The 26,253-nt window shown below is 40.8% G+C and overlaps 2 protein-coding genes across 5 annotated transcripts in view; one reads left to right on the plus strand and one right to left on the minus strand.

Annotated features, from left to right (window-relative positions):
• Window positions 1–778: 778 nt before the first annotated feature.
• Window positions 779–4,405, minus strand: LOC128887331 (heparan sulfate glucosamine 3-O-sulfotransferase 3B1). 2 transcript variants are annotated; one of them, XM_054143117.1, is made up of 4 exons: window positions 3,985–4,405; window positions 2,792–3,409; window positions 2,195–2,685; window positions 779–2,107 (listed from the first exon to the last, which is right to left on the minus strand). In XM_054143117.1, exons 2-4 carry the CDS (start codon window positions 3,292–3,294, stop codon window positions 1,983–1,985), a joined length of 1,119 nt encoding a protein of 372 aa, XP_053999092.1. In that variant the 5' UTR covers window positions 3,295–3,409; window positions 3,985–4,405; the 3' UTR covers window positions 779–1,982. The 2 variants fall into 2 exon arrangements, with proteins under 2 accessions (XP_053999092.1, XP_053999093.1); XM_054143118.1 differs by lacking the exon at window positions 3,985–4,405 and having other exon boundaries at window positions 2,792–3,154; window positions 3,238–3,360.
• A 1,255-nt stretch (window positions 4,406–5,660) lies between these two features.
• LOC128887324 (axin) overlaps window positions 5,661–26,253 on the plus strand; it is a 31,019-nt gene continuing 10,426 nt past the window's right edge. Inside the window, exon 1 of one of the 3 annotated variants that reach the window (XM_054143107.1) lies at window positions 5,661–6,173. The gene's annotated coding sequence lies outside the window, so the exon portion shown is untranslated. Of the gene's footprint in view, window positions 6,174–19,585; window positions 20,918–26,253 lie in introns of those variants that run through there. The other 2 variants (XM_054143102.1, XM_054143104.1) reach the window with 2 other exon arrangements.

Genomic DNA, 26,253 nt, shown 5'->3' on the forward strand with positions numbered 1-26,253 from the left:
TTTTTTTTTTTTTTTTTTTTTTTTTTTTTTTTTTTTTTTTTTTTTTTAGGAAAGTGAAAGAACTCACAGAACTTTATGAAAACGTTTGTCTACCATCGAACGGCTCGATTTGTATTGTTAATCTTCTTTTTGATAGTTCAATAGACAGAAAAAATTGACCACAGAAATCGTGTTTCTTTACTTTACTCACCACTTACACATAATGATTAAAAATATGTGTAACGGGTACGTATGTCTTTGTCGTGATTTATCATTAACAAAATATTTGTTTTTCTTGCTGTGTCTCCGCAAGTTTCTTACGTTTATATTCGCTGGCAAATGATCGCGTGTAGAAACAACAATTTCTTTTAAATGAAATCCCAACGGAAGTAATCGTACTCGCCGCTAACGATGATGAGTGCTCAATTATTTTTTGCTATGCACACTGCACGATGAGAACCTAATCGCATAACTAAGCAAAAAGCGTTTGTCGAGAAGGATTGATGGCTGTTAAATAACTATCAACAATTCCTGTACGAGATCACTTTATTCGATTGTTCCTTAACTTTCTGTTAACGATTTATAGACTTTATTGCACTCGGAATAAGCTAAAGCTTAATACCTGAATTCAGAATATTGTAGAATTGAGATAGAAGTAAGAAATGACCCCCCTCAGAGGCTGTAGCTATTGTTAATTGTAGCTACAGTACGGGCTTAGCGATCCCAAGGTACCCAAGCTAGTGGGCCCCAACAGAATGGAAAAAACAAACAAGTAAGAAATGAATGGATACAAGTTAAGAATTTGACTGAAACATCAGTATGAATTTTTATTTGTATTACTCTTTCTTTACAGAGTTTTATTTCATAAATAGATTAGTTAGGCCACTTGAGCAAAGTAACTTAACGTGTACTTAACTACTCGACGATATGTTTCGCATAATTCATCGAGCTACAAATTACGTGAGTTTACTATTAATAGGAAATATCTTTAATAATAGAAGACTAATTTGCAAAGATATGGTTCGTTTCGAATAGGCTCTAATAATTAACGGCTATCGTTGGACTAATATCCGATTGGAACTTACTTAATTTTATAATTAAATTTGTACAAATTGTTACTTTAGGTTATGTGGTTACGTGCACCTTCCCAAAATACAAATGAATTCAGTTTATAGTTTGTGCAAGAAAATAATTATATGTTTTGTACAGTTTAGAAATATTTCGGTAACTTGGGTCGTTAGAAATTTCTAATTGACGTTATTGAAAATTACAAACTAAAAATTCCATGAACTATCGTATGATAAATTGTCCATTTCATTTTCTCTTCTATATCAAAATCCGAAATTACGTGTCTCTTCGATACATGCTTCGGCTTAATATTAACGATGTTTTATAATGTTAACGTTAATGCAAATGCACAACACACTATACGTATAGACATATAACAAATAACAATAAAAATATTCAAAGTATCACACGTTTCAATTGGCAATAATACCTTAAAAAGCTTTAAATTATTTCATTATTAATACAATGATATATATCCATACACGAAAACTATGAGAATAGCTGTCTGGAAGATATAACTTAAAGTTAATCTTATAACTAAGAATCGAGTTTACAATAACGTTTCATTGTGTCATGTATAAAATATAGATATGTATACGAAAAGTATACATACAATAAATAACATTGATTGTAACCGTGAAACTTATACCATTAATTAAAGTAATATCACAAAGAAGAATAGGAATCGCTTGGAATATTGTCAACACATTAAAATAATGTCATTTCGCTTTACGTCGCGTACAAAAATATTTCGAGTCGTACGAAGTATCGCAACAGATAGAAACAAATGTAACGAGTAAACACATCATTACTTTTTAGCTGATTACTCGTCTGTGCAAGCTAATGGGCGTTCGCGCGTGCGTACAGTATCTCGATAAAATTGACTATTTTTTTACTGGACTATGTTCGATATGTATATTTACTTGTTGCATTACTCACAACCAACCGAAATCCATTCCCGTCAATTGATAGAAGCGTTGGTTGAATGGACGATAAAAATCTCTTAATCGTTGTATGGCTACGGGGTCTATGTAAGGATGGCTACGACCCTTGTTCTTACCTGAAAAATTAAACGTTGCTAAATTAGGCTGAGTCTCAACTCAATAGACATTATTGGTATTTTGGTATAGATTTGCGTTAAACTCACCAAGGCAATGGGGAGTAGGACGTTCCTCAGATTTGAGCAGACAGGGGAAACCCTTGGTAGCGTTAAAGTAAAAGTGTTTCTCGCATATAACTCTCTTCAAGCCTAGGAAATCCTGCACCCTCGTCATCTCGGCGACAGGATCGACGATTAGTCTCTCGCCAGAGACGAATAAAAATTGCGACAATGGAAAGTAGCGGAGCCACCTTTCCAGATGTCGCGCGTACACGCCAATTTTCAGCGGCACCCAAGAGGTGTCCACGATTCGCGATCCGTTCAGAAACGCTAGGTCCTCGAACTTGGGCATGTTGGCCCGTTTACTTCTCACTTGCGTGTAGTCGGATATAGCTCGAGTGACAGGATCCCTCACTACAAGGATTAACTTCATCGCAGGGTTCATTCGTTGAACTCTTCTTGGCACCTCGCTGGTCACAAAGTAAGATGGCGTCTTCTCCATTGTGATTTGAGTGGACAATGTTGGGGGCATCCGGTGTCTGAAAGATATCGTAAACTGAATATTCGTTACAATTAATAGAATGTTAATCGTTTTATACGTAGCATCGATGATAGAGAAGAATTCGAATTTATCGTAACGCGTACCTATACCAATAGAATCCTTTGACGTAATGGTGATCGAAAAAATGCACTTCGGAGCCAGCTGCACGAATAGCGGGATGAAGCCTTAGAAACTCTAACAACGCTCTGGTTCCGCCCTTCTTGACGCCGATTATCAACGCAGTTGGCAATTGTTTGCTGGGCGTTAAGCCTTGCTGTTTCAAGATCTGATACTTGCGCAAGGTGGCCGTGTTTCCTTTAACGGTGTTGTTGCCTGTCCAAAGTGACACCACTTGAAGTTTCGATACCTTTGAGTGTTTCGATACGACATCGTTTATCATAGAGGATTCCTTCATATAGAGACGGTCCGGATACTGATTGTGTGTGTGTGTAGATGAAACGGAATTTCTGGGTTTTTGTAAGGTTGGTTTACCAGACAGGCCAGCGAGGAGTAACGAATTGTCGATTAGAAAGATCCAGATTAGAATTACCAAAAAGCAGGCTGGAACTAGGATCTTTTTCGACCAAGGCCCTTTTCTGATTTCCATCCTGAACTTAAGAATCGTCGTACTTTACGGGCATCCTGGATTCCATTCTATCGAGCTTTTAGTCTTCCACTTTCATGCTGATATGTTTGGATAGATATCCCAGCATCTGGCATATCTAGACAAAATTACAATTATTTAATTTATGGTATTTTATTAATTATATTTTTCTTTTTTAACAATATACAAAATTAAGTTCAGGCGCTGAAAATCGAATAAATTGCCATAGTTTGGTTTAATTCGTTATTTAGTATTCGAATAAAATTTTGCAATTCGTGGCTCCTGTGCGTATGATGCCCATGTGTAATGCTTCGTGGTTCGCGGTTGCATACGTACAGGCGCACTATTCTTTTTTTTATTTAATATAACGATACTACGTCGATGAACATAATAAAATACAAAAGTACAAAAGTTTCTTTAACATTCAACGATATAATTATTTAACGCTTGTATGCGGTAAACTAAAAAAAAATCAAAACTAAAATTTAAAAAATGTTGTTATCTTATCTACATCCACTCATAACAATAACTACTACTCGTACGAAACGTACGTTTAACGTGAAAAGAACGCATGCTCACGATACACGAGAAGAGAATGAGTGAAAACGAATATTTACCTTACACGATATGCGGTACGGTATAAATGATAAAACAGAAAATACTGCGGTTCGTATATTTGTTGTATCAACTTACCTCCATGCCACCACAGTGTACAAAGCGCACGTCAATTTCGCATGGCGCGGATAAGTCCGATTAGACGACGCTCGCTCTTTCGGACGAGTAAATTCAAGGATATGCGATTTCGGTTAAAAGAAGTGCACATTTAACGCATTATCAGGTGGCGCGTTCGTAACAATCGATAACGCGGGCCAAGTAGAAGGGAGAAATGGTGTATAACGCGAGGCGTATCGATGTGATTTCATAGCTACCGAACCACATAACGAGAGGTGAAATTAATCCTCGTTCCTCGTCAAGCCCTGTCCCCTTCGTTCAAATCAAAGTATCGTGTAACGTTTGTTAATCGCATCGCACGCTAGAAACGTTTTCCTCTCGCGTTATTCTCCAACAACATAGCCTCTGTGCGTCTAGTGTCAGATAACACGACGATAGCGCCACTCGTTAACGCGGACAGAATGGAAAACTAAAAGCATCAAACGATTTAGATATGATATCGACGGAGAAGAGCAAAGTCATAAACGAATTTATCGATTTATTATATGTATAACGATGATTTTTTATTAATTTTATCACGAGAAAATGTTATATCGATACAAATATTACACGCGAGGAGTGTCGTTAGATGGTTAATTAATTAATAGTGGTACGCATTGTGGATGGAAAGCAAGGATTCTCTTTCCTTTCATACGAAACGAATTGTACAAATTTTCCGAATGAAAAGTGTGTACGAGTAAAGAACCGTTTATCTATCGCGTATTAAATAAAAATTAGAATTGCAACGAAACTCGACGCCCTAGGCCAGTACTTGGCTGGCCTATGGTTACAGCCAGCCCTGCGGCATCTGTACAAGTACGTGTACGCAAACTTCTCAGTAATAACGTTAATTAGTTACGCGCGGAAAACGAAATAAATTATCTGACAATGTTTTCCAAGGTAGGAAAAAATAAATTGCAAAACGAATCGATTACACGAGCATCGGTGTTAAAAGAATCGATCGTAGGGAAACAGTTCCGGAAAAAGAAAATTCCGAGAGATGAATGAATGACGGCGCGTCAACTAGATACAGGACTGCTCGCGGCAAGGGCATACAGGCCAGTGCCTCTCATTTCCCAACAGGTGTGACGCGACGAAAGCGTTAGGAGTGCCGCGAAAAAGTTTATAATAAATTAAACATTTATTTTACACAGTTGGTACATTTATCTTATAAATATTGTCCGTGATACATTTTTTTTACTATCTTTAAATTACTCAACTTTTCGTTGAGAAAAAGAAATTTCTAATACAATTTTCAACAGTTCTTTTCTTAGCCTTCTCATACCACCCATTATCGTTCGTCGTGAACGCTGTTGGATATCATGCTGAAATAAGCTATCGGCGCAGAGTCAAAATCAAAGCTAAGCTGTCGATCCTAATTTATAAAAATAAAAGAGAAGACGCAAACTATATCGTATAGTACTCCTAAGATGTTTACTTCAACGATAGCATGTCGGTTTTTGCGAGTAAGGAAATACATTTTTCATACATTGTTTACAAATAATGGACGACAAATTGTTGAGACATGGATTCTCGGTGTCGCATTAGAAATTTCTTAGGCTTCGGTTCGATTTGAAAAAGCGTACCGCGTATAAATTGTTCGGCTCTCCTGACGCGTCGCGAAGTAAAAGAGGTTGGGAGGCACTGGAGTAGGCCATGCGACCCGTTGATTGGCCGGCCTTTGAAGGGGCAAGTTTGGCCAGAGGCCGCGAGAGTGCGCGTCCCGCGCGCGCACTCGTGTTAGATCTCGATGGCGACCAAGATGTGCCTGAGAGACGAGCCGCGAAATGCCTAGTCGAACCGTGCCCGATTTCCCGTGACTTCAACGCGGTTTCTGTTTACCCGATGCGACCGGGAAACACTTTGCATGCCTTCCGCGTGTCAAGTCGGCTTCGTTACTCTCCGGGATCCGTGCGGTGTGTATCGTTCTTCGAGAGTGTGGTGCGTGTGTGCGTCGTGTCGAAGTGTCGAGAGTTCACGCCGAATCATCGTCGTCGCTAGGAGAGAGCGAGAAAGTAAGGACGAGAAAGAGAGCTACGATGTGTCTGCGTTTCGGCTCGTACCATTTCTCGATCAAGAGTTGACAATTTCGAGCATGGAACGTCGGTCTCGCCGAAGAGACGCATCGTCATCACGGCATTAGCAAATAAAAGCACTGTCGGATATACCGAGTAAGTCCACTTGCCGTCTTTTCTCTTTCGAGAGCTCCGATTCCTTTTTTAAAATCCCTCTCCCTCTCGCTCGTTTCTCTCCTTTACCCTCTTACTTCCTCCAGTCCTCTCTCGGTCCGTGTTTCTTCCCAGTCTCCTCTTTCTCCACACCGCCTCTTTTTCCTCCTTTCCTCCTGTTTTCTTCCTTATCCTCCAGCTTCTTCGTCGCCTCTTCCTTTCTCGTCTATCGTCCCTTCTTGCCGCAGGACCGAGCGTGTTTCTCAACCATTCCACGATTCAGACCTGCCGATCTGTGCAGGCTCGAACGTCTAGCGAGCCTCGAAAAAAGAAAAAATAACGGGCGTCCGATATCCTCGTGCCGTAACACTGAAAATCATTCGCTCCAAAATATACACTGCAATGTTTACACGGCCGCTCGAGGCCGTTTTATTTATCTCGTACTCTATCGGCCGGCTCTTTCGCTCCTTTTTCCCTCAGATTTTTATTTCCTTCTGCCTTTTCTCTTCCTTTCGTTTGCGCTCTGTCTCTTTCCCGTCGCCTGCGTCCACCGTTCTGTCTCTCTTCTCTCTCCTCCACCTTTTTCTTTCACCGAGATCAACTCTCTTTCCCTCCCGTTCCCTCTCTTTTACTCTGCTTCCAGCTACGAGAGCTTTGCGCGTCTCGGGGAACGTGTATTCACGAATCGAGCTCTCTTTCTTGACGTGCCCGTGCCCACCGCCGAACGCAGCCGTGCGTTTTCTTCTCGAGTCGTTCCAACGGCTTTTCTCCCAGTCGCAGTTTCGTTTCCTCTCTTCGTGTCCTACCCATTTTTCTTTTTTTTTTTTTTCGCTTTCCTGCCAGTTATTCAATACAACAGAGGGGAAGTATCGTTATCGGTAGTAATTCGACACCTCCAACGTTTCTCTATGCTTTCCAATGCCCCGTGAGTTTACAAATACGAAGAAATGTTACGATATTCTACGTGTATACGTATATGTATGTTCGCCTCTGTTTTGGTCTATGTCTCGAGTGTGATTTATCGTACGATCGCGAAAGTTGGATGACTTGTATATAAGGCATCGATTCCATTAAATTTGTTAAAAATATTTAACCAGAAGAGATTATCGCCATAGGGAGTGTCTTATTTTGTTTCGTAACTTCTTCGACGTTAACGAATCAAATTCGTTACGTTTTAATACCGGGAAAGTTCCGCGAGAACGTTTGCCAGCTTTTTTTCTCTCTCGAGGCTCCAACGATCGTTCCGGTTTCATGTCCGTTCGTTCTTTCCTCCATTTTCATCCCACCATGCGTCCCAGTCGCTACATGTGCTCCATCCTTATCAAAACAATACATATGTTACGCTGTAAGTCTACGCTCCGGCAACTACGAATATCAATTAGCGATTTTATAAATTATTCAGTCAACTCCGGAACAATCGTCGAGCCAACATGAATTCCCCCGCTATGCCTTCCTCCATAATTGACAAATCCAAATAAATGCGACGAATAGTTAAGACATCATTATTTCTTGGACACTCGAGTCTACGAGGAAGTCCTTGTAAGAAGGATGCTCCTTTCGGAAGGGTAAATCCGACGAAGCAACTTTTTCTTCATTTTCGTTGAATTCGTTTGTTTTGGAAGCATCAAGATCGCCATGAAAATATTAGGTTGTCCCGAAAGTTTTTTTCGCGAGTTGCGCTCACAATTATTTTATGTGGTCGTGTTTATATAAATAGACAATCTATTGGGTTGTCCGGAACCCCGATCTTCAGAATTAATTTTTTGATTCCATATCGAAAATCCCTGTTATACGTGTAACGTGTTAAACAACTGTTCTCAGCTGAATTATTATAAACAATCTACCATTACTCCCGTTCGTTAGCCATTATCCGAATAATGGCTGACTCACGCTATCCGGCGGACAATCGTCCGTCGAAACATTCTTCAATGGATTTCGCGTGTAGGTATTTACATTGCCCGTCACCATTCCGGCTGGCGGTCCCTTTGAAGATTGTCTTGACGAATGGTCGATGGACGGTTGGCTGACGGAGAGTGTGAATCAGCTTCAAGATTGTGCCCAACGCTAATGCGAACCAACTTCGATTAATGCGAAACAGTTATCATCGTCTTCGAGTATCCGATTAGGTGGCGTTTTATTTGGAATATTTGACAACAAATGTTTTCGAAGCCACAGACTATAAAGTAATTTACAGCAGCGAGCGAAAAGGAAAGCTCCCGAATTTTAACCATTTCGTCCGCGGTGTTTTCGCGTAGTTGTGATTATCGCATTGCGAACTCGGTGGTGCGTTAACGTCTCCATAAATAAAAAGAACGTCTCTCGGCCGCGTTCTGAGCTTTTTTGCTCGCCGTACCATAATCCCAAGTTGACTAAAATTCCGTTTAGCTTTGACCTTTCGAAACAAAACGAAAGGAAAAGCATTCGTTCTTCCCTTTGATCTCTATTAACGGTAAAACTATCGAGCCAGTCGATTCGACCCTTGTACTACGTCGGTTCAGATGTTTATTTCTTGCTGCTTTAAAATTGCTACGTAAATATTTCCTGCGCGAATATCCGCTCTTTATTCGTTGTCAATTTTTAAAGCCAGTCTTTTTAAACGTAACGGCGATCGTTACTTGGCACGTTTAAGCACCTCATTAGCGAAAATTTCTAATCAAAGATCAAAAGCGTAGTCGGGAGACCATTGTAACATCATTGGTGGTGGCCGAATGTAACGTTACGACCGACCGCAGCTGATACGATTTATTGATCGTTCATATACTTGTGCGTAGCGATGGCCGTTTGAATCTATTCGTGTGTAGCCTATAAATTATTTATACATGTTTCATTAACGAATAACTAACTTTGTCGATGGTCGAAACATTCGTTCCTATATAGTAATGTAGCAGTAATGATAATAATAATGATAATAATAATAATAATAATAATAATACTTTATTTACGGGCAAACCTGCCCTTGATCTCAAATACAATATGATAACATGACCGCACGAAAAAACAAAACAAAGATGAAGACGAATACGGTATCACTATGATGTAACGTGTTCAACCTTGATTGCGCCTCTGCAAAATTGCAACTACTGACCTTTTAAAAGCTAAAGATGAGCCACGAAAGAGATCGACAGACATATTAAGGCTATTAGCCATCGCACATATTCTTGTGACACAATTTTGTTTTGCAATTGAGGTACGATACGGATCTAAGTAGAGAATATCGCTGTTTCGAAGTTGTCTGCTTGGAGTATTGAATTTCAAAAGTTCCAGTATTCTGGAACGTACAACTTTACTATCGACTATTTTAAAAAGCACTGTCTTATAAGAAACGTGCTTTAAGCAGTGCGGGGGAAAACCTTAGGCTTCGAATAAATCTGAAGTTTGCTGATACGCTGGTCTCGTTTCCTCTTTTAAACATTTTCCAAAGAAGGAAACGTGACAAACATATCGGCAAACTTCAGATTTATTCGAAGTCTAGGGTTTTGCCCATCTCTGGCCATAAGAATTCATGTTGAGCACACTCGATCATTTTCGTAAGGCCAATTTGTGATGGATTCCAGATTTGAGAAGCGTATTCAAGATGCGGTAGAACTAGCGAGGAGTAAAGAATTTTAAATGTCCGAGGGTGTACCTGGTATGAACTGGTCTTTGTAGAAAACTGTAATACTTCTTAAAAAATCGCTCCAAAACCACACATTTTACTATATGAAATATAGAGTTTCTCCCAGCTTCGTTCACAGCGTTTTGTCGTACGAGTCTTACTTTGCCAAAAATTCCAATGCTCGGTTACTCCATCAGCGGTGACAATTAACGCGAGTTAGGCGAGATCGGAAAATATCCGATTCGGTTTATCGGAACGTTTCCGATCGTACGTCGCAATGCGTCTCGTTTGAGATGGTAATGGATGTTAATAACCACCATCGGTGCACGGACTCGTACGTGGTAAACGATAGCGGGGTTACACATTCGGGGGTTTCTGTCTGGTTGCGTGCACAACCTTGGCAGACCGAATGGACGTCAGTGGTAGTTGATAGAAGTGGAGGTGATGACGAGATGACGGTGAGGGTTCAAGTAGAAAGGGAATAGAGTTCAGAAGCGGTCGCTTTGATGTAGACACGCTCCACACTCCTTCACGCCAATAAACCACTATGGTTAAGGTTTCTTCAAGCTTTCTTGATATTGTCATCCTTGCCTTTGGTCTTCCGCGTACAATGGAACATCGGTTACTCGAGATGTTTCTCACTCCTTTCTTTTTTTTTCTCTCTCTTTTTCTTTTTAATTTTGCTGGTTTATAGAGGGGAACCGAGAACAAGTATCCAGGCACGTTTTTCTTTTCTTTCTCTTTTTTTTTTTTTTTTATCTTATCCGTAGCTTTTAGGGGTGAAACCAGCCCTCGAATAATAGCGGTCGTTTCCGTGTTTCTGCTAACAGTTTGAAAACTAGATTACCGCGATCGGTTACGTATTCTTATCGACGCGTTATCGAGCGACACGTGTAAATACACGTATAAATACACGTATAAATATACGTATCCTGGAATAAAATGAGCTAGAGATAAATTAAATTATCATTTATTTAATATTTTCAAAACTACTCTTTAAATAAATACGCGGAAGGGAAAAATTTTATTCGATTTAAATAATTTCATAATTTTCACATTTGCAACTTTTTCTACAGTTTTGTTCCCCCTTTTTCCCCAGACAGCTACCAGACCACAGTTTGAGGATTCTATAGACGTCGGTTTAAATGAAACGATTGTATTTTTAACTCGGTTCGCGTATTATTTCACGTTGCCAGTTGAACGTAACAAGAAACGAACCGGTATCGCGCTCGGTAACACTGCGGGAACACCGTCTTCCTGACCCTTCGTTTGTCGCATTTAACAAGCTTCTTTGAACGACAACCCTTCCCCTTCTGCAATTATCGGCAATAAAGCGAAAGCTTTTACCAGTCACTCGGGGCACACGCGAGTAGGGACGAAGTGTACAAAAATAAGAGTTAAGAATAACAGAAGACGAGAAGGAGCCAGGCGACGGAAGGGACGTTACAGGCGAAAGCTTTGTAAAGTCAAAGAACATCGATTTAGAGATTCTCGTAAGGGGACTCTTTGATATCAAAATGAGAGAACGCGGAGTGCCCCTGTGCTTTAACCACACCGAGCACGTGGTATCAAACGGCGCGATCACAAATGGTGCCGCCCACTCCTTTCGATCTTCGGCTCACGCTAGGGGATTCCCACAACCGTGTGTGCCACTACACAGGGGGTTGGCTTCTCATGCGTTGCTCCCTTTTATATAGGGTGGCTCACTTAACCCTATGACCTGAAATAATTGTTTAAATCCTCCAATCATTGTTTCAAAGGACTGCCTTCTGTTTGATTTCAAAGAACGTTTGACGCCGACAGTTCCATTCTTTTGTAACGTTACTTCTGCGTGCGGGCCACGCGAGTCACCTATCGCCACCGGAACGACGAGCTGTTCCAACGATTTTATCGAGAGGGTAAAATCCTTGAAAAGACGATCCTTTTACAGATTTCAAGGGCGAAGCTTTTAGACGAACTCGTATTTCGAATATCAAAGGTTATAAATAACGTCTTTTCGCATATTATCGCATATATTTCTTCCCTTCATTAACCTGAAGCCAGTATTCCATCAATTAACACATTAAACGCCACGTCACCACGTGGAGCTTTTTATTAAAGGACTTCAACAAATAATTTAAAGGACTAATTATCGATGAAAGCAGGTCTGGATGGTATTCGTTAATTTTGATGAGAATTAAAAAATAAGTAATACGACAAATATTAGATTCTATGGTTTCTAATTGTATGGAGACGAAATTTTAGTTCCGTGAAGACTTCCATGCGAATGAGTGTGGCAATCAACGTGTTATAAGGGGGTATTATCGTCTAGAAGTTCGTTTTTTCAGTAATTTTTAGGAATTAATTTTGCGAAAACTATCAAACATACAGCACCAGGGTTTTTTTTATGCAGAATAAAACACGTTTCATCTAACAACACAAATTTTTATGAAATACTTCGTTGAAATCTATACGAGTTATGCGCTGTTATGCAGGTTGTGGCCGTGAGACGCTCGTTCAATCGGGCGCACAGGCTGTGGCGGTTCTAGTCGTCTGAGACAGAGAAACAAATTTTTGTTTTCAAAATCTATATGAATGTAGTTATCGTCTGAACTAGAATCAAGTAAGTACTAAATTCTTTATCGGAATCGCAGCTGTTTGAAAATTAAGGTTTAATTTTCCCGGAGAATTGTCAACTAAAATATGAGAGCAGGGTAAAACCAGAAGTCAGTCGGTCCAATAGTTTTCGAAAAAAAAACGTGCGCCCGACTTGAAAAATGTCGTTTCGAGAAAAACGCGTTTAAAGTTTGCTACGCATTTACCACTAATACTGGTGAACAGCCTTTAAGCCTCTGTAACTATGAGAACTCTACGAATTTCAAATTCATATTTTAGAGGCATTTTCTCGAAACCCCAAATGACAAGAAAATGCAAAAAAAAAGAAATCGAATTTTTGAACTTTCTGGACGATAATATCCCGTTAAAAATTCAACGAGCAAACATCGGTTCGCAATTTAAAGCTCTTTAATCTATCGCCCAGTAAATGTTTATTTCAGAAATTCTCTCGTTTTAAAGGGGCTTATCAAAAACGTTTGCTAACCATTGACCAAACGAACCGCGAAACAAATTAACAATTAGTCGGTCGATCGTTATGAGCCGAATGGAACGGAGAGCACGATGGCGAATGACACGATTTGATTATGAAATTGAAGTTCTGGTAACCCGAAAAGGGAAATTTGCGACACGAGCGAAAAAATGGTTGTCGATGGTATTTCATACGGCACTTTGATGTTTGCAGAAATCGCAAAATTTAATCTACTTTTTTTGTAGATTGCACGCTACGCCCCGAGTGTCTTCCAGGTATCGGTCGAAAGGGATACGTTATTTCGTTAAATGATAGGTTCATAGCGCGAGAGCACCGGTGTTTGCGTAGTAATTTCAGCGAAACGAGTAGTTTAGCGTGCGACGCACGTGTTGAATCGTGTCTCGCATGCCTGTATCAAAGCTAAACCAGGGTGAAAGGCGAAATAAACGCGAAACATATTATGATAAGAGTAAAAGAAAGCGCGATAGCACTAGAGCGGGAGTGGGCGGGTGAGGGGTGGGGATGGGTGAAGAAGCACAAGTGAAAGAAGATAAAAGGGGGCGCCGAAATGGTACCGCGTTTGATCCATCGTCTCCTTGTCTGTGTGCAATAATTGTCTCTATTGTCTGTAAGCGCTGTTCTCGCTGGTTTTCTCCCCACCATTCCCGTCCAGTCGTCTCGTTCCTCTGCCACCACCGCGAACTCTTTTGTCATTCAGTTTCTCGGTGTCGTTGCGTTGCTTGTTTCAATTTGTGTGTCAATCTCTTACGCGGCTAAGAGGGCACCTGGTATCACCGGTATTGGTACCAACCTCGTTCCCGTAGTACTCCAAAACAGAATATATCTACATGCAATTATACGTGCGACGCGAGATGATGACGAGAAAAATTTTAAGGAGCAAACACGCCGCATGCGGAGATGTGTTCCGGTTCCCGTATAATTCGCGCCACGATGGAACAAGTATTCCTCGTCGGATATTCCTCGAAAATATGCGACAACAAAGTTGCGTCGCGCGACGGATTCGTCTTTGAAAAATTCTATCGCGAGATATATCCGCGGGTTCCTCCGTGGTTTCGATTGGAGAGAATTTTTTTAAAATCTCTGCTTTCCCAACGTTTCAGTGTATTGATTCTCCTAGAATGAAACGTTTAACGTCATCATTCGCGCGTCCTTGCATAAAATGAATAGCGCGTCTGCATTTAAATAAGAGTAAGGAAATGAACACCATTTTAAATGAACACCACCGGAAGAAATTGTAATAGTAGAAAATTATACATACTTATTCAACCCGAGGTCACTATTCGGTTTGTGCGTTCTATGGTATCGATAGCGATACAAGGAACATTCGACATGGAAAAAATATAGGCCCTGTAGAACCTCCGTTAAACGTTATAATTTAATTTCAATTCGAAATTATATGATATAACTGTAATGAGAATCGTGTACGAAATCCTCTTCGGTGAGCACGTTTTTGTAATTAGTTTGGCATCGATCGTATCAAAGTTCGCGTGCATTCGGGTGCTAGGATTGTTTCGCCCTTCCATCGAAACCCATTTCGGGGCCTCTTGTAACGTCATATGGTGCTTTCGCACATGTTATTCGAGACTGCACATGCCGATTGAGATTCGTTGCTCGTAATTGAGGTATCGATGAAACGTGAAACGGATGGCATAAGGTCCAATTATGTCGGGGTATTATTAACCGGGTAGGAGAAACGATGTTAAAGTTACTGCTCGTACGCAAAATTCATTTCATCTATTAGGTTGTCCCGAAAGTTTCGTTCGCGAGTTCCACTCAATTATTATACGTTGTCGTGTTTCTATAAATAGACTATCTAATTTCATAGATATTCATAGATATTCGAACAGTAATGGAGCAAAATGAATCGTGCGTGGTTCAGTAATGTAACATAAAAACATAAAATATTGTGCATGTGTCATTTATTAGTAAAGCGAAAGAAACTTTTCGGACAACCTAATATCTTACTTTTTCGATTATTACAATTTTTACAGTTTGTTTTTTTTTTTTTTTTTCTATTTTGGGAGCTAGGAGATCCGGAATTCAGATTCCATATTTCGATGAAAGTCTCACGATCAGGATTCATCGATTCACGATCGATGGTATGAAGATCGATGAGCATCGAAGGGAAATTGAACGGTAAAATCGAGAAGGGACGGGGCTCGGTCGAGTCTAGTTACGCGTAGTAGTAAGGGGGAGAAAGGGGTGTGGAAAGAGGGGGAGTATGTCTGTATTGTCGCGAATGAGACGAAGGGGGAGAGAAGAAAGCGAAAAAGATAAACAGAGTCCATTAGGCCGTGCATGCGACGGGCAAAGAGCGCAGACAATGAGGGTCAAAGGCGCCACTTCTCTTGCCACGTTTTTAGCTGGGCGATCTTCATTCTTTGAGGACTTTGTTCCGCTACCGTGGACCCCCGGGAAATTCTCTCCGTCCGAAGAGGCCGATCAAACAGTCATGAGTATTACCTTCAGGAAGCTCCGTCGCGTATCGTCTTTATCCGCTTACCAGAGGAACGATATACCCCCGGCGCGCGGCGTGTGCGAACCTCTTTTCCATAACCGTTCTTTCCAATCGCGGTAACTGATTTTTCATACGGACAGGATTCGATTAACCTTACGACACCATGCGTCGTTCGCGATTGCAACCGTGGAACAGATGTCGACGTCGCGAGACGTCGATCGGTAGGGAATGCCCAACACGTGTAACAATATAGGAACGTGTCCCTTGGTTGAACTTTGACCATACTCCTCGTCGTATCTATTAAAAGAGAACTCCCTTCTTTTTATCAATTTAGAGATTAGAGATCAGATTATGGTCTCTTTGAAAGTAATCAACACACTTACGTCCAAGATTCTGTTAAATTTACAACAAACCTAGTCGATGTGTGTTTCATCGTTTGCAACAACATGCACCACATCGAATCACATTTTACACGGAAAAATCAAATACATTTTCTTCCGTCTTTTCCGACGACGAAGAAATAGAATTAAACACATTTAATGTTCCTTTTTCGATACTATTGGGTTGTCCCGGAAAGTCCATGCCGATTTTTGATAGGTGGTGCAGGTCTGAATATGTCGAAATGGCTGGTTGTGGAACAAAATGGTACCCCGTGTAATTCAATGAATATACATATAAATAAATGTGTACTATAATTCAAACGTGCCTTTGAAGTTTTCTTAAAAATTTGCCACGAACTTTCTGGACAATCTAATAGTTCTTCGTCGTTTCTTTGCGGGCGTGTTCGTCTTTGTTAATTTTTCCTCGGGGTCAGGTTGTGAAACAGCCTCGGTCGCTCAACCTCGCCCTATAAAGATGTTAAATAATTAAAAATAATAATATACCGTCTTCAAAGTTCGCGATACGCCATATAAAATCAATGCGGTTTACCTGGCTCGGTGGAAAGCGGAGAAAACGTGTCTGTGTTCGACTTGACACACATACACGTCACGGAACCATATAATCGCGTATGCAAGTGGACACGGTGTGGTGGTCAATCTGTTAAAAGTATTTAAATACCGTTCAAGTCACAGCCGGCTACGAAATACTGTTTCGCGATCGCAAAAGGGAGAAAATACAAGAAAGAAAAATGATTTCCATCCAGGTTAGGAATACGCGCAGTCATTGAATTATGCGCATACCGAAGCGTGGTTTAAATACATCGGCGCCTCTCGCTCGTGTGCGCGCATTAAATAAAATATCATCACCACCACCACCACCACCACCACCCCTTGGGATATTTTCCCGGGATATTTCTAAGAAGCGTGTACACGCGTACATTCGATAAGGAAAGGTACGAGAAACTATGATCGTATGTTGTTTTCTTCTTCTTCTTCTTCTTCTTCTTCTTCTTCTTCTTTTATTGTTACTTTTAATTTTTTTTTGTTTTTTTTTTTTGTTTTTGTTTTTTGAATGACGACTCCGCGGCATGCTCGAGCGAAACGAATCGCGCTCTCGGCACGGTTCTATCCCTCGGGCTTGTACAACGATCCCGTTAACGAACGACGCCATTAAGGGCGCATTAACATATAATTTTCCGCGAGAAATTATAGGCGACTCGGCTGAGTTGGCTCGCACGGTGTTTATTATACACATCCAAGAGCAACAGAGTGCCCAGGCGTGCACCGTCGATCGAAGCAGGACCGTGGCAAGATGAGAGAGAAGGAAGATTTTAACTGGCGCGATGTGTTGGTGCATTCATGCGAATCCATATTGAGAGGCCAGAACACGCGTGAGCGTGTGTTGGGATCGCGTGCGGCGGCGAGATCAAACGGAGATTCTCCTTCTCTTATACCCTCTCATCGTAATTCTCCCTCTTCTTTCCCCTCTCCCTCGGTTTGTCATCTGTCCTCTAGCTCCCTCTCGCTCCCGACTCTCCCGTCGCGGCGCAAGTGGTACCGATGCATTGCTATATAGTTTCTCACATTTGCCCACAAATGGTCTTTTCGTAACTCGTCTTTCTCTAGCCCAGCCCGACCGTTTCGCGGCGTTCACCTTCTCTTTTCGTTCATAATTTCCTGTTCCGCTCGCGGCCTGCAACATTTTTTTTTGCTTTCCCATCATCATCATAAATAATTTAATCTGCATCGACTCCTGCCACGAATTAAGAGAATTAAACGAACAGGAACCTCGCACGACTAAGATAGTCATTTTGTTTATCCTTTTTTCCTGGGGCTAAAAAGTAATCGAAACACGAAAATAATGGACGAATTGATTCTCGATAATAGTCGGAGACAGCAATACGCGACGAATAATGAAAATAATAAAAACAATCGTTTCTATAACGAAAATATTAATTTTTATTTCAACGAATAAAGGATAAAAAAAAATTGTGCCCCTTTATTCGTTATTCGAAACAACATTGTTCACCTGCGGTTTATTGGTAATATCGACAGAGCGAGAAGCGTTATTCAGTTTTTTTTTTATTATTCGAACGTCGTAGGCATCGTTAAAAATTTGTTTTCTTCCACCGGCAGAGAACGGAAAAATAAAAGTCCGTAGTCAGTTGTTCAACGTAAAACGTCACGGCAGATTTGTGGTTAAAATTGCCGGGTAGGATAAATCAGTGGCTTAGCTTGTAATTTACTTGAAGGCACGTTAGTAGTCGCTTGGCAGTGACTTCAATCGAATTTCATTGAACACATTTCATTTTCTTTATTTTTCGTGCTTTGTAAATGTAGATCTTCGAGCGTGACGCTGAACACTCAATTTAATTATCGAATTGAAGTTTTACGAATTAAAATGTTCCCACATTCGGATACAAGGTTTATATCGGATTGTCCTAAAAGTTTCTTTCGTGAGTTGCACTCAATTATTTTCTGTGGCAGTGTTTATATATTAGGTTGTCCCAAAAGTTTCTTTCGCTTTACTAATAAATAATACATGCACAATATCTTATGGTTTTATGTTACATTACTGAATTGTGCACGATTCATTTTGCTCCATTACTGTTACAACATGAATATCTATGAAATTAGATTGTCTGTTTATAGAAAAACGACCACGTCAAATAATTGAGTGCAACTCGCGAAAGAAACTTTCGGGACAACTTAACAAATAGACAATCTAATTTCTTAGACATTGATGCTAATCAAACGGTGACATTGATGCTAGTAATGAAGCGAAATGAATCGTACGCAATTCAGTAATGCAACGTAAAACATAAAATATTGCGTGTATATGAATTATTAATAAAACGAAAGAAACATTCGTGACAACCTAATGCAAGAGCGTATTGTTCGACACGTTTATTAACTTGAATAGGTTTCGTTCGACAAAGTAAATTGACGTTGAAACTTTAAAGTTTTCGTACGCATTGTTGCGTACACTTTGTTGTTACGAACGAGTATAACAATTATTCTTAGAAAATGAATTAGGTAAAGGATTAATCCGCGACGTCTATCAGCGGTAGTGAAGTTGAGAAACGCTAGATGGCGCACCAGTGACGATACGTGTTTCTAATGCAAACAACCAATTTCATAGGCGAAATTATTTCGCTAAATTGCATTATTATAATATAATTAATATTATAATTAATATTACGTTTACGTTACAATTTAACGTTAATCTTCGTATCATCTTTGAGAATCGTTGTCCACGTTGAATGCTCGGAAAGAACGTCTACGTGTAACATAACCGAAGACAACCGATACATATTGCTTTCGAATGAGCAAACTATGAATCAGTTTTTTTTACTTTTTCAATTAGATTTCGTTTAATTCGGTTTCGTTGCCAAACGTCTATACACCGAAGAAACCAAGATATCCGTAAAATCTTGAAAGGTTCATCGACGCCCGAGTCCGGTGTTATTTCGTTGGAGTTTCATCGCGAGTGATTTTTACGTTTCGAAATCGGTTTGTTCTCGTCGTTTAGGCAAACCGACTCCGTTCGAATTGATGGAAATTCTCGTATTTCCGTAAGAGTTTTAAAGTATGGATAGGTATATATAGCTCAGAATTTGCCCTTATACCTGGACCCTACCACTTTTTTGTCCTGCGTCCACCATAGCCGCGGTGGGACGAAGGAAGGGAACCATGTAAGAGAAAGAGGGAGAGGCGGCTGCTGCCGTAAGGGAGGTGTGGCAGAGTAAGAAGAAAAGAAGACGAAGAAGGACGGTGTAAGAGCGCGGTGGAAAGGGAGGGAGAGAGATAATGCTCGCTCTCCCTTGGCTCTACGGTCACTGTGTAAGTTTCAGTCTTACCGTGTACGTTGTATGGGGCACAGGTCTTCCTCGGCATCCTTTGTCGTATTCACATTCAACCGAGCCGTTGCTTCAGCCCCTGTTTTTGTGCTCGTTTCGCTGATTCGTTACGAACGAAAAGATTTCACGGAATAAAGTTTCAAGCGGTGATCGAAACGTACGCGTCCGATCGACGAAAAATATTTTTTTTATAATCGAATATACGATCCAGCTACGTGCTCGACCCGCTGACATTTCGTCGAGCCACTACAATACCGTGCAAACTCGCGAGAACAAATGCTCGGCGTCTTATTTATTCAATCCTTCAGAAAATACTTGATCATCGATCGTGCCATTGATCGCACGCGATTTCTCTCAAGTAACGTTCGATCGCGTTTCTTCCCCGAATACGATGTAAATCGATTTTAAATTTCAACTATGCCAATGTGGACAGTGATAATAATACGAGGTACGAGGTTCGATTAACTCACGCTACGAAAACAACGTTTCGCGACGTGCTTTATGGACTTAACGCGCGAACGAAAATGTTTTTGGAAACGCAAATACGATCTCTACGATTTCTACAACCTTTGTACGCCGTGAAGTTTGTGGTTTTTTTGTCAGCCGAACTCTCAGCTGTAATATTTACAAAGCCGAGGCTGACCAGACATAACCTCGTCGATACTTGTGTACCTTTAGTTCAGTTAGACGAAACAACGCTTCGTCCGCGTAAGATTTCGTTTTAATGGGGACTCTTTGAACGAAAGGATTATTTGGTGGCTGTTTCGTCGTAGAATCGGAAACATTTTTGTAAAAATTCAGCGTGTTTGCGCGATCGTAGTCCGACGAACTCAGCATGGCAAACGGTTTCCAAGAAACGCCTCGTGTACTGCTTCACTTATTCAATGAGATGGGCGACTGTAAACAAAACGAGAGTCAGTGTAAAAACGCATTGAGACTAACTAGCAAAAACGTGCGGAGTGCTCGACGTCTTGGACGGTTTTATCTGGAAAATCCTATTTCCGAGACTTCCTACGGACGGTGCAATCATCTGAAAACTATAGTTCCTGTGCGATTAATCGAATCGTTTCGTGTGTGAACTCCAATTGTGATTCTTCTCCTACCGAAGGAACTATCGATTCTTGGATCGAGCATGACGTATCTTTGTTCAATTTTAACGTTATTTTGTATGCGAACAATGTACACGAAACATCGAAGTTAATATCTAGTGATAAACAATTTTAAATGTATACTTATACCTGTGAACATTTATAGTGTCGCTTAAACAAATTTTCGCCTTGGAGGCATGTAAAATACATAGTTAAATGAAACGAGAATATGAAGAGCGACCAACGAAGAAAACGCATCGATGTATCGCTACGGAATCGAGGTATTAATTCAACGGAAATTTAAAATGTTGGTATCAACAAGACGACTGGTGACATTCGTGATGACATTTGTATTTCTGCTCTATCTTTTCTATTTTTTCAGAATGTTTAACATCTACTATCACACACGGACTAACGAGCTTCAATGTTGAGGATTTCTTTGTAATTCTTGTATTATTGCAGAATTGGAATGAACGACAGATTAATTACGACAAAGAAATTTCGTTAGGACGGAGATAGGAAGTTGTCGAAACTATATATAACGTTTTGGAGTACCGAGATTAAAATTCCGACTAAGAAAATAAACGTATAAAAATTGCGCTGTTCGATCGAATAATTATCATAAATTGTCCGGTTGCTCGGATAGAATTTGATTAGATTGTCGATAGTGGTAGAATCGGTAAAGTTAGTCGTCCCCGGTTTCGAGAGTGTACAATTTTATTGGATCGAAATAACGTCGAAGAATCCGAAGCACATATTTGATTCGTGGGACGAATGAAGGTCAATCGGAATTGAGAAGAGAAAGGCGGGGCGACGAAGAATCTTGACACGTCAGTGAACATTCTCCTAAGTCGATGGTCGATGGTCGAGGGCCGGCGGTCGTGACGGTCGACGACCGACGGTCGGTGTAGCTGCCGGCCGAGCGGTCCCTTAGAAGTTTCTTTGAAAGATTCGCAGCTCGCGAGGCATAATACCACTACATAAAGTCATCTGGCGATAACGGTGACACGCCTTTGACCGTTTCCGCTCGGTCTTTCACCAACAAATCCTTGTCGGTGCTTCAAAAGACTTTAGAAGCCGTGTTTATGGCTCGATCGGGATCATTTCCGTTACGGGCTGATAACACTCCCTTTATTATTTAATTGATAATCGTAGCTGCCCGTGATGGACATTCGATACCGACACAGCCTTCATCGTATCGTATCTTTCAAACGGAGTAACCGTGAGACACTGTATTAACCCTTTGCCGGCGACGTCCGTTTTACGAAGACACGACGAGTTTTCTCTGTCGAAGTCTGGGAGCGTAATATTAACTTTCTCGGGTTTACTGTATTTGGTTGTCCCGGAAAGTTCATGCCGATTTTTGGTAGCTGGTAAAGGTCTGAATATATCGGAATGGTTGAAAACAAATAACATGTGGATATCCCTTAAAAGGTGGAAAAATTGTGGAACAGAATGGTACATATATAATTCGATAAATATATATATCGAAATTCAAACGTGTCTTCGAATGTTTCTTAAAAATTGACACGAACTTTCTGGACAACCCAATATATTCCAATGCACGTGGACTTTAAGGTTTATCTCGTAATAGGAAGTCATTCTTTTTTTTTTTCTTTTTTCTTTCTTTCAATAATAGATGTCACTCGCAGGTGTCTGTTTGTTTGTTTATTGGATTAAAGTGCGTACATACAAACGTTGTACTTTCCAATACTACTGTGCTGCTCTCTTTGTCCATTTTTTCTCCTAAACTTTTTAATTTGTAAGTCGAGATTGTCAAACTCTTTATTATATCATGTTAATAGAATTTATATAGGAACACTCGCAGGTGGTCTCCGTAGAAAGGATATTGCGAGTAGTTTGGCGCTAATGTAAGCTGACAGGTGACATTTGTGACTCGATTTGAAGTGGTGGCTTTGTTCTTTAAATTATTGTAATTTAAGTCGTATCGTATCTAACATTTCCTAATCGTATAATGGAATATTGTCCATGAAATGTTATTCGGCATAGCTGTAGAGTGAGGTTATAAAACAGCTGTTGGCAATCCTTAAAAAATAAAATTGATATCTACAAATAATAAACATAAAGTTGAGAGCCCGCAGCACGGTAGTTTATATTTCTATCTGATAAAGGCAATGATGTCATGGGCTTGTCCTCTCGTACGGGTGCCCGTCGACAAAGGCGTAAAGCTTGCACGGTCTACTCTTTGGTGTGCTGAATGATCCTAAGCTTGGCTTATATAGGCAGTTCTTTTAAACCCTTGCTTCAAGGGTCGTAAGTGCCCGGAGACAAGTAGGGGTTGATCAATGCCTTCGTTGTGTCATTGTCAAGAATCTCTCCTTTCCGATGCGGTTGATAAGGAAAGTTCACTCCTTGTCCGACGTTGATTAGAGAGTATCCCTAACATATCGATAGTCTCGATACTGAATTTTCGAGTACCAAGGACATCCGAGTCAAATCGATCTATAGTGGTATTTTTGTATAGAAACAATTGCTTCTTATAAAAAGAATTCTTTACAAATATTCGTCGTGGTGTTTGTATTAGGTTGTCCCGAAACTTTCTTTCGCTAGTTGCACTCAATTATTTGATGTGGTCGTGTTTCTATAAATAGACAATCTAATTTCTTAGACATTGATGCTGTAACAGTAACGGAGCGAAATGAATCGTACACGATTCAATAATGTAACATAAAACATAAAATATTGCGCATGTATCACTTATTAATAAAGCTAAAGAAACGTTTGGGACAACCTAATACATTTTGAATGCATAAAAATCGCGAATCACAGACATAGGAATTCCTTTGCGTTTTCTTTGAAGATAATTGATTCGTAACTCCCGTTGAAAATACATACCGGCGCGAAACATCACAGAATCTGAATGTACCAGGGCTTCTAAAGAAAGTTTTATTTAGTCGTAATGACGACCTCCCAAATTAATTTCTGGTTTCCCTTAGCTCGCGAAGCAAAAAGTTAACGAATCAGCGCGAGGGTCTAGAGTGGTAACGCAGGCACTCTGCTTCACGTACCCTACCCGACTTGTTATCTATAACAAAAATTCTGCTAATGGTTTCAGGAGTCGAAATAACAAGATACTGTATTTCCTATATTTCTTTATCCTCGGGAATGTTGCCTATCGATTATTTCCAATGACGCTACGCATCGCATAAATACTTGATTGTAGAAGCTAGATTTGTTTTTTTCATCAGGTTAAGTTTATTCGCGTTGGATCGATCGAAATGACCAGTGACTTCGGTACGGTTGCACGTACCCTGCAAAAATACCGGATGCAATTGCGCTTAATTCGTGCAACATTGAATTTACGTTTCCACGAGCAGAAAAATAATCAAACCTTCCCGATGCACACCGTTTCTTCGGTCTTAGCTTTCCACCGAGATTTCCCTAAAATTTCCCAAAAAAAACGGCGAGCAGAAATCTCCGCGAGTGTGTTAACGGAAAAGTTTCGTAACTGTCTGGGTGGAGAGAGGAAGCTCGGCGGAAGGAGCGACCGAAAAGTCGAGGAAGATAAAAAAAATTCGAATTATACTCTGTAAAGCCATGTGGAAATTTAAATGGTGGCCGTAAGAAAAGCATAGAGTCGTCTGAGACAGAGTTCCTCGGTTGGGCGCGTAAAAAAGATTTTACCGAGGTCGAAGCAGCGCGACCTAAAGATGGAAGAAGTAGGAAGAAGGTGACGCATGAGGAGGATGACTGGGTGGGTTGGTAGAAAACTTACAGGTACCGGGAGGGAAGAGAGAGAGAGCTGAAAGGGTTAGCTGAATGGGCGCCATGTGTGCTTTTCTCGTTTGAGGAGCTTCGGATTGCCCAGTGCCGTAGCGAGGTTTCTCCGCGCTACTGATCTTTGACGGGTGACTTTAATTTACCGGTGTACGTTATTAAACGTAAAAGTAACTCTCGATACGTGCTTCGCTGGAACGTAGAAAGCACAAATTTTTGTCTAGAAACCGTTGGACGTACGAGGAGCTCGTCTCTTGCGAACAGCGCGGCGCATCGATACCCATTTTAACGTTACCGACGTTACCGACGGTACAAGAACAATTGCACCGACGATACTGCAGCACACTGGAACAGGGATGGCTGGTACATTCTTATCCGGATACAAATGTATTACGAAAGAAAGGTAATCGCAAGGTTTCGGAATCATTCGAAACCGAAAGATTCCGTAACCTCTTCCCCTCGGTTTTGCTTCTCGTTTCTCCGGTACTCCGTTTTTCGGACAATTCCAAGTAGCGAGCCGCGATTGCCGACACGGCAATCTAAGATGTGAAAAAGAGACGGAGAAAGGGGGTGGGTAAAAAGAAGAAGACGACGAAGAAACGGAGAAGACGTAGAAAGAAACCGAGAGTGAGTAAGTAAGTAAAGTAAGAGGGTAAAATAAAAGAGGAATCGGAGAGCCGCTTTGGAAGCGGACCGGCGAAGAGAGCGAGAGAGAGGCCAGGGGGGAAGGGTCAAATAAGGTGGACCGCTGTCGGAGTCGAAGCGGGAGGCCGCTCAAAGTGGACAGAAAGAACGAAAGAGAGACAAAAGAGAAAAGAAAACGTAAGAGAGAAAGAGCAAACCGTGCGCGCGAGCAAAACGGACGGTGGAAAGAAAGCCACGAACGGGACGGCACAGGTAAAGGCAGAAGGAAGACGAGGAAGGCGATGAAGGAGAGAAAAAGGCAAAAAGGGAGACGGAAGACACAGACCTCGCCGGCTGGTGGCTGGCGGCTGGCGGCTGGCGGCACCGCTTGATGTACGTCGGGTCCGTAATTACAGGTTTTCGGAACGCCTCGCTCGGCGAAGCACGCTCTTTGAGAGCTGGGGCCCTTCCCTCGCCTCGTCATCTAACCGGTGACTCCGAAATACTTGTCATTTCTTCGATCGCTTTTTCTTGCTAAGAAAAATATCGCTACCTTCAGAAAATGTTAATATGTTCGAAAGAATGCGCACAGTGACCGCTAACTTTTTCATCCTCGACGTCCTATCGCCTTCGCATTTCTATCTTGCGCGGTTGTTCGACAGAAATTAGTATTTTATCAACCTTGATGTCGGTTAACGGCTTGCGTTAAGGTGGCTACACGTATTCGACTATTTGTCAAATATTCGATAAATAGCCCAGCATCGGAGTTAGCCAAAACCCTAGAATACGATTACCTGAAGTTTAAGGATGATGTTTATCTCGTTCCCTTCTCTGGAAAATGTTCAAAAGAGGAATCGAGACAAACATTATCCTTACATTTCAGGTAATCGTATTCTAGGATTTTGCCCAACTCTGCACAGTATGTGGAAGAGCTATACTCGCCAAGTGTCGTGCTTCTTATGTATTTATACATTAGGATTTATTTGTCGAATATTTGATAAATACTCGAATGTACGAATTAGTCTTTAGAACAAACGATTCGTCCAATCCTTGGTTCAAACACGAGTAATCGTACTTTGTCATTCAATTTTGTGCGATTTTGAAATCTATTTGAATCGTATTGATAAATTTTTAGTTGAATATCATCTATAACGGTGATACAATACGATCTTATAGAGACACCAAGATATCGTTTTATTATTTTGCTTCTTATAGAGGTGATAATGACGGATACCCGGTATATGAAAGTTAGATA

Source organism: Hylaeus anthracinus, unplaced genomic scaffold (assembly GCF_026225885.1).
Source record: "Hylaeus anthracinus isolate JK02 unplaced genomic scaffold, UHH_iyHylAnth1.0_haploid 11985, whole genome shotgun sequence".
Classification (NCBI taxonomy): domain Eukaryota; kingdom Metazoa; phylum Arthropoda; class Insecta; order Hymenoptera; family Colletidae; genus Hylaeus; species Hylaeus anthracinus.

Coding starts and splice junctions, on each gene's coding strand:
- LOC128887331 (XM_054143117.1), bottom strand. CDS start 3,294: ATGGAAATCAGAAAAGGGCCTTGGTCGAAAAAGATCCTAGTTCCAGCC. Junction 2,686..2,791: donor AAAGGATTCTATTGGTATAG/GTACGCGTTACG, acceptor GATATCTTTCAG/ACACCGGATGCCCCCAACAT. Junction 2,108..2,194: donor TCCTACTCCCCATTGCCTTG/GTGAGTTTAACG, acceptor TTAATTTTTCAG/GTAAGAACAAGGGTCGTAGC.